At 36.0% G+C, this 9,113-nt stretch overlaps 1 protein-coding gene across 14 annotated transcripts in view; it reads left to right on the forward strand.

The window, feature by feature from the left end:
- LOC124036285 (FERM domain-containing protein 4A-like) overlaps nucleotides 1–9,113 on the forward strand; it is a 249,560-nt gene that overhangs the window by 192,449 nt on the left and 47,998 nt on the right. For all 14 annotated transcript variants that reach the window (XM_046350727.1, XM_046350735.1, XM_046350708.1 and 11 more), the window contains exon 5: nucleotides 7,329–7,413. In XM_046350727.1, coding sequence (XP_046206683.1) covers nucleotides 7,329–7,413 — 85 coding nt within the window. The remainder of the gene's footprint in view (nucleotides 1–7,328; nucleotides 7,414–9,113) is intronic.

Below are 9,113 nucleotides of genomic sequence, written 5' to 3' on the forward strand. Positions count from 1 at the left end.
TCCCATCTCTCTGTATATAGACTACATTATACTGTTAGTGCTTCCATTTCTCTGTATATAGACTACATTATACTGTTAGTGCTCCCATCTCTCTGTATATAGACTACATTATACTGTTACAGTAACTCCCATCTCTCTGTATATAGACTACATTATACTGTTAGTGCTCCCATCTCTCTATATATAGATTACATTATACTGTTACAGTAACTCCCATCTGTCTGTATATAGACTACATTATACTGTTAGTGCTCCCATCTCTCTGTATATAGACTACATTATACTGTTAGTGCTCCCATCTCTCTGTATATAGACTACATTATACTGTTACAGTAACTCCCATCTCTCTGTATATAGACTACATTATACTGTTAGTGCTCCCATCTCTCTGTATATAGACTACATTATACTGTTTCCCATCTCTCTGTATATAGACTACATTATACTGTTAGTGCTCCCATCTCTCTATATATAGATTACATTATACTGTTACAGTAACTCCCATCTCTCTGTATATAGACTACATTATACTGTTAGTGCTCCCATCTCTACTACATTATATAGTATAGACTACATTATACTGTTAGTGCTCCCATCTCTCTATATATAGACTACATTATACTGTTAGTGCTCCCATCTCTCTATATATAGACTACATTATACTGTTAGTGCTCCCATCTCTCTGTATATAGACTACATTATACTGTTAGTGCTCCCATCTCTCTGTATATAGACTACATTATACTGTTAGTGCTCCCATCTCTCTGTATATAGACTACATTATACTGTTACAGTAACTCCCATCTCTCTGTATATAGACTACATTATACTGTTAGTGCTCCCATCTCTCTGTATATAGACTACATTATACTGTTACAGTAACTCCCATCTCTCTGTATATAGACTACATTATACTGTTAGTGCTCCCACTCTCTCTGTATATAGACTACATTATACTGTTAGTGCTCCCATCTCTCTATATATAGACTACATTATACTGTTACAGTAACTCCCATCTCTCTGTATATAGACTACATTATACTGTTAGTGCTCCCATCTCTCTGTATATAGACTACATTATACTGTTACAGTAACTCCCATCTCTCTGTATATAGATTACATTATACTGTTAGTGCTCCCATCTCTATATATATAGACTACATTATACTGTTAGTGCTCCCATCTCTCTATATATAGACTACATTATACTGTTAGTGCTCCCATCTCTCTATATATAGACTACATTATACTGTTAGTGCTCCCATCTCTCTATATATAGACTACATTATACTGTTAGTGCTCCCATCTCTCTGTATATAGACTACATTATACTGTTAGTGCTTCCATTTCTCTGTATATAGACTACATTATACTGTTAGTGCTCCCATCTCTCTGTATATAGACTACATTATACTGTTACAGTAACTCCCATCTCTCTGTATATAGACTACATTATACTGTTAGTGCTCCCATCTCTCTATATATAGATTACATTATACTGTTACAGTAACTCCCATCTGTCTGTATATAGACTACATTATACTGTTAGTGCTCCCATCTCTCTGTATATAGACTACATTATACTGTTAGTGCTCCCATCTCTCTGTATATAGACTACATTATACTGTTACAGTAACTCCCATCTCTCTGTATATAGACTACATTATACTGTTAGTGCTCCCATCTCTCTGTATATAGACTACATTATACTGTTACAGTAACTCCCATCTCTCTGTATATAGACTACATTATACTGTTAGTGCTCCCATCTCTCTATATATAGATTACATTATACTGTTACAGTAACTCCCATCTCTCTGTATATAGATTACATTATACTGTTAGTGCTCCCATCTCTATATATATATAGACTACATTATACTGTTAGTGCTCCCATCTCTCTATATATAGACTACATTATACTGTTAGTGCTCCCATCTCTCTATATATAGACTACATTATACTGTTAGTGCTCCCATCTCTCTGTATATAGACTACATTATACTGTTAGTGCTCCCATCTCTCTGTATATAGACTACATTATACTGTTAGTGCTCCCATCTCTCTGTATTTAGACTACATTATACTGTTACAGTAACTCCCATCTCTCTGTATATAGACTACATTATACTGTTAGTGCTCCCATCTCTCTGTATATAGACTCCATTATACTGTTACAGTAACTCCCATCTCTCTGTATATAGACTACATTATACTGTTAGTGCTCCCATCTCTCTGTATATAGACTACATTATACTGTTAGTGCTCCCATCTCTCTGTATATAGACTACATTATACTGTTAGTGCTCCCATCTCTCTATATATAGACTACATTATAATGTTAGTGCTCCCATCTCTCTGTATATAGACTACATTATACTGTTAGTGCTCCCATCTCTCTGTATATAGACTACATTATACTGTTAGTGCTCCCATCTCTCTATATATAGACTACATTATACTGTTAGTGCTCCCATCTCTCTGTATATAGACTACATTATACTGTTAGTGCTCCCATCTCTCTATATATAGACTACATTATACTGTTACAGTAACTCCCATCTCTCTGTATATAGACTACATTATACTGTTAGTGCTCCCATCTCTCTGTATATAGACTACAGTATACTGTTACAGTAACTCCCATCTCTCTATATATAGACTACATTATACTGTTACAGTAACTCCCATCTCTCTGTATATAGACTACATTATACTGTTAGTGCTCCCATCTCTCTGTATATAGACTACATTATACTGTTACAGTAACTCCCATCTCTCTGTATATAGATTACATTATACTGTTAGTGCTCCCATCTCTCTATATATAGACTACATTATACTGTTAGTGCTCCCATCTCTCTATATATAGACTACATTATACTGTTAGTGCTCCCATCTCTCTATATATAGACTACATTATACTGTTAGTGGTCCCATCTCTCTGTATATAGACTACATTATACTGTTAGTGCTCCCATCTCTCTGTATATAGACTACATTATACTGTTAGTGCTCCCATCTCTCTATATATAGATTACATTATACTGTTACAGTAACTCCCATCTCTCTGTATATAGACTACATTATACTGTTAGTGCTCCCATCTCTCTGTATATAGACTACATTATACAGTTACAGTAACTCCCATCTCTCTGTATATAGACTACATTATACTGTTAGTGCTCCCATCTCTCTATATATAGACTACATTATACTGTTAGTGCTCCCATCTCTCTATATATAGACTACATTATACTGTTAGTGCTCCCATCTCTCTGTATATAGACTACATTATACTGTTAGTGCTCCCATCTCTCTGTATATAGACTACATTATACTGTTAGTGCTCCCATCTCTCTATATATAGATTACATTATACTGTTACAGTAACTCCCATCTCTCTGTATATAGACTACATTATACTGTTAGTGCTCCCATCTCTCTGTATATAGACTACATTATACTGTTACAGTAACTCCCATCTCTCTGTATATAGACTACATTATACTGTTAGTGCTCCCATCTCTCTGTATATAGACTACATTATACTGTTAGTGCTCCCATCTCTCTGTATATAGACTACATTATACTGTTATAGTAGCTCCCATCTCTCTGTATATAGACTACATTATACTGTTACAGTAACTCCCATCTCTCTATATATAGACTACATTATACTGTTACAGTAGCTCCCATCTCTCTATATATAGATTACATTATACTGTTACAGTAACTCCCATCTCTCTGTATATAGACTACATTATACTGTTATAGTAGCTCCCATCTCTCTATATATAGACTACATTATACTGTTAGTGCTCCCATCTCTCTATATATAGACTACATTATACTGTTACAGTAGCTCCCATCTCTCTGTATATAGACTACATTATACTTTTATAGTAGCTCCCATCTCTCTGTATATAGACTACATTATACTGTTATAGTAGCTCCCATCTCTCTGTATATAGACTACATTATACTGTTACAGTACCTCCCATCTCTCTGTATATAGACTACATTATACTGTTATAGTAGCTCCCATCTCTCTATATATAGACTACATTATACTGTTAGTGCTCCCATCTCTCTATATATAGACTACATTATACTGTTACAGTAGCTCCCATCTCTCTATATATAGACTACATTATACTGTTATAGTAGCTCCCATCTCTCTGTATATAGACTACATTATACTGTTACAGTAACTCCCATCTCTCTGTATATAGACTACATTATACTGTTATAGTAGCTCCCATCTCTCTATATATAGACTACATTATACTGTTAGTGCTCCCATCTCTCTATATATAGACTACATTATACTGTTACAGTAGCTCCCATCTCTCTGTATATAGACTACATTATACTGTTATAGTAGCTCCCATCTCTCTATATATAGACTACATTATACTGTTAGTGCTCCCATCTCTCTATATATAGACTACATTATACTGTTACAGTAGCTCCCATCTCTCTGTATATAGACTACATTATACTTTTATAGTAGCTCCCATCTCTCTGTATATAGACTACATTATACTGTTATAGTAGCTCCCATCTCTCTGTATATAGACTACATTATACTGTTACAGTACCTCCCATCTCTCTATATATAGATTACATTATACTGTTACAGTAACTCCCATCTCTCTGTATATAGACTACATTATACTGTTATAGTAGCTCCCATCTCTCTATATATAGACTACATTATACTGTTAGTGCTCCCATCTCTATATATATAGATTACATTATACTGTTATAGTAGCTCCCATCTCTCTATATATAGACTACATTATACTGTTAGTGCTCCCATCTCTATATATATAGATTACATTATACTGTTATAGTAGCTCCCATCTCTCTATATATAGATTACATTATACTGTTACAGTAACTCCCATCTCTCTATATATAGACTACATTATAATGTTACAGTAACTCCCATCTCTCTGTATATAGACTACATTATACTGTTAGTGCTACCATCTCTCTATATATAGACTACATTATACTGTTAGTGCTCCCATCTCTCTGTATATAGACTACATTATACTGTTAGTGCTCCCATCTCTCTATATATAGACTACATTATACTGTTAGTGCTCCCATCTCTCTATATATAGACTACATTATGCTGTTATAGTAGCTCCCATCTCTCTGTATATAGACTACATTATACTGTTAGTGCTCCCATCTCTCTGTATATAGACTACATTATACTGTTAGTGCTCCCATCTCTCTATATATAGACTACATTATACTGTTAGTGCTCCCATCTCTCTGTATATATACTACATTATACTGTTAGTGCTCCCATCTCTCTGTATATAGACTACATTATACTGTTACAGTAACTCCCATCTCTCTATATATAGATTACATTATACTGTTACAGTAGCTCCCATCTCTCTATATATAGACTACATTATACTGTTAGTGCTCCCATCTCTCTGTATATAGACTACATTATACTGTTATAGTAGCTCCCATCTCTCTATATATAGACTACATTATACTGTTAGTGCTCCCATCTCTATATATATAGACTACATTATACTGTTAGTGCTCCCATCTCTCTATATATAGACTACATTATACAGTTACAGTAACTCCCATCTTTCTATATATAGACTACATTATACTGTTACAGTAACTCCCATCTCTCTGTATATAGACTACATTATACTGTTAGTGCTCCCATCTCTCTGTATATAGACTACATTATACTGTTAGTGCTCCCATCTCTCTATATATAGACTACATTATACTGTTAGTGCTCCCATCTCTCTATATATAGACTACATTATACTGTTACAGTAACTCCCATCTCTCTGTATATAGACTACATTATACTGTTAGTGCTCCCATCTCTCTATATATAGACTACATTATACTGTTACAGTAACTCCCATCTCTCTGTATATAGACTACATTATACTGTTAGTGCTCCCATCTCTCTATATATAGACTACATTATACTGTTACAGTAACTCCCATCTCTCTGTATATAGACTACATTATACTGTTAGTGCTCCCATCTCTCTGTATATAGACTACATTCTACTGTTACAGTAACTCCCATCTCTCTATATATAGACTACAGTATACTGTTACAGTAGCTCCCATCTCTCTATATATAGACTACATTATACTGTTAGTGCTCCCATCTCTCTATATATAGACTACATTCTACTGTTACAGTAGCTCCCATCTCTCTATATATAGACTACATTCTACTGTTACAGTAACTCCCATCTCTCTATATATAGACTACATTATACTGTTAATATAATAATACTGTTATAGTAGCTCCCATCTCTATATATAGACTACATTATACTGTTACAGTAACTCCCATCTCTCTATATATAGACTACATTATACTGTTATAGTAGCTCCCATCTCTCTATATATAGACTACATTATACTGTTAGTGCTCCCATCTCTCTATATATAGACTACATTAAACTGTTATAGTAGCTCCCATCTCTCTATATATAGACTATATTATACTGTTACAGTATCTCCCATCTCTCTATATATAGACTACATTATACTGTTATAGTAGCTCCCATCTCTCTATATATAGACTACATTATACTGTTATAGTAGCTCCCATCTCTCTATATATAGACTACATTATACTGTTATAGTAGCTCCCATCTCTCTATATATAGACTACATTATACTGTTATAGTAGCTCCCATCTCTCTATATATAGACTACTTTATACTGTTACAGTAGCTCCCATCTCTCTCTATATAGACTACATTATACTGTTATAGTAGCTCCCATCTCTCTATTGATGGTTCCTGTGTTTCTCTGCCTGCACTCTGCTGATGATGCAGCTAGCCAGCCAGCCCGCCAGCCAGCCAGCCAGCCAGCCAGCCAGCCAGCCAGCCAGTCAGCCAGCCAGCCATTGTGTGAAATGCATCGTGTGCACATTTGCGATGTGTGGTGTGTTTGTGTAGATGATGTGTCTGTGTTTGTGCATCAGCGTTTGTGTGTGTGTGTGTGCGTGTGTGTTGGGTGGTTGCCAGGTATCAGACAGAGGTTTTATTAACTGTGTGTTAGCCTCATGTCTGATGACTCCTAGTGGACACTCTGTTTACTGCAGTTCTGACAGACATAGTAGCCTGGAACGAGATTGAATGAGCTTCTTTTCTTTTTTGTCTGTTTCCAAGACACATCAAATCTAAACTCATTCTGTCATTGTCTGTTGTACTGTGTTTTATGTTTCTGTCCACCACAGGTTTTAGAGAGTATTTCCTGCATGTTCAACTAAAGTCATGTGTTCTGTTGTCTGTGTGTTACAGGTTTTACATAGAGAGTATTTCCTACCTGAAGGACAATGCTACTATCGAACTCTTCTTCCTCAATGCTAAGTCCTGCATATACAAGGTAAGTTCATCAGGCCTGTGGTTCATGCTTAGATATAGTATGCCAATATATATATATATATATATATATATATATATATATATATATATATATATATATATATATATATATATATATATATATTTTCCAGTCATGTCATAATTCTACCAGCAGGGGGTATATGTGGCCTGTTGGGTGGTCAGTGTGACAGTAAAACCACTCTCTGTCTCCTCTCTGTTCCATTCATTCTGTTAGAAACAGATTTAGCATTAGCTAAGCTTATGCTATCTCCAGCTCCGAAAGTGTTACCCAGCCTCTGCTAACAAAATGCATCCACCGATAGCGAAGCTTCTGATAACACTCCAGCATCACACGTAGCTTTTCCTAATACATACCCAGCACTGACAGCTTAGCGTATGCTAACACATAACCAATACTTCACACCTAAGGCTAGGTGTTTATAAAGGGAGGCTGGAGAACTCTCCCTGTCCAACAGACTCAAGTGAAGTGAGGGTTATCTGTGAAGTCTACATTTCCACTCCAATAGACCAAAATAGCTCTATTTTGACTTGAGGCACACATGTATACAAGGACACAAAAATAAACACAACACAGACTATGTCAATGTTAATCATGATACAAGAATGTCGCTACACCTGCAATGACATCTGCATCAGCATGTGTATGTGTATTTGATTTGATTCATCTTGGATACGTTTAAGACATTATATTTGTGTTGTGGATATAGAGTCATTTTTAATACAATCTCCTGTCTTCATGTATGGAGTGTGTGTTCTACACTGGACCACACACACATACACACACACTGCTAGGCCACAGTCCCATGGTGAGAGCCCATGCTGGGTGGTAATGTATTCAGTGTTGTGTTTCACTCTGCTGTCTGATCTCTTAACCAATTAACTGCCAGGGATCATATAGAGGACATTCCTTACATACCTGACCCCTTCAGTCACTAGTCATCCACACACACAAACACACACACACACACACACACACACACACACACACACACACACACACACACACACACACACACACACACACACACACACACACACACACACACACACACACACACACTTCCTTCCCTCAATGTGTGTGTTTGTCAGTAGGGCCTGTCCCAGCATTGCTCATCTAACTAAACAGGATGGAGAGACAAAGAGAGAGAGAGAATTAAAGAGAAAGAAAGAGAGAGAGAATTAAAGAGAAAGAAAGAGAGAGAGAATTAACGAGAAAGAAAGAGAGAGAATTAAAGAGAAAGAAAGAGAGAGAGAATTAAAGAGAAAGAAAGAGAGAGAGAATTAAAGAGAAAGAAAGAGAGACCGTTAAGAAAATTGTTCTGCAAGTCACCAATGCATTTCCTCATTCTATTCTGCCCCCATAAGTCCCATCACACTGTAATGTCTGAGCTGAAGCAGAGCAGACAACCCCCAATGAAGAAAGGACAAGAAATCACTGTAATGTCTGAGCTGAAGCAGAGCAGACAACCCCCAATGAAGAAAGGACAAGAAATCACTGTAATGTCTGAGCTGAAGCAGAGCAGACAACCCCCAATGAAGAAAGGACAAGAAATCACTGTAATGTCTGAGCTGAAGCAGAGCAGACAACCCCCAATGAAGAAAGGACAAGAAATCGGGGAGGGGGAGGAAAGGAGTGAGGGAAGTTTAGATGAAACAATGAAAACAGCCATGGAGAAAAGA

The sequence above is a fragment of the Oncorhynchus gorbuscha genome, linkage group LG01 (genome assembly GCF_021184085.1).
Source record: "Oncorhynchus gorbuscha isolate QuinsamMale2020 ecotype Even-year linkage group LG01, OgorEven_v1.0, whole genome shotgun sequence".
NCBI lineage: Eukaryota > Metazoa > Chordata > Actinopteri > Salmoniformes > Salmonidae > Oncorhynchus > Oncorhynchus gorbuscha.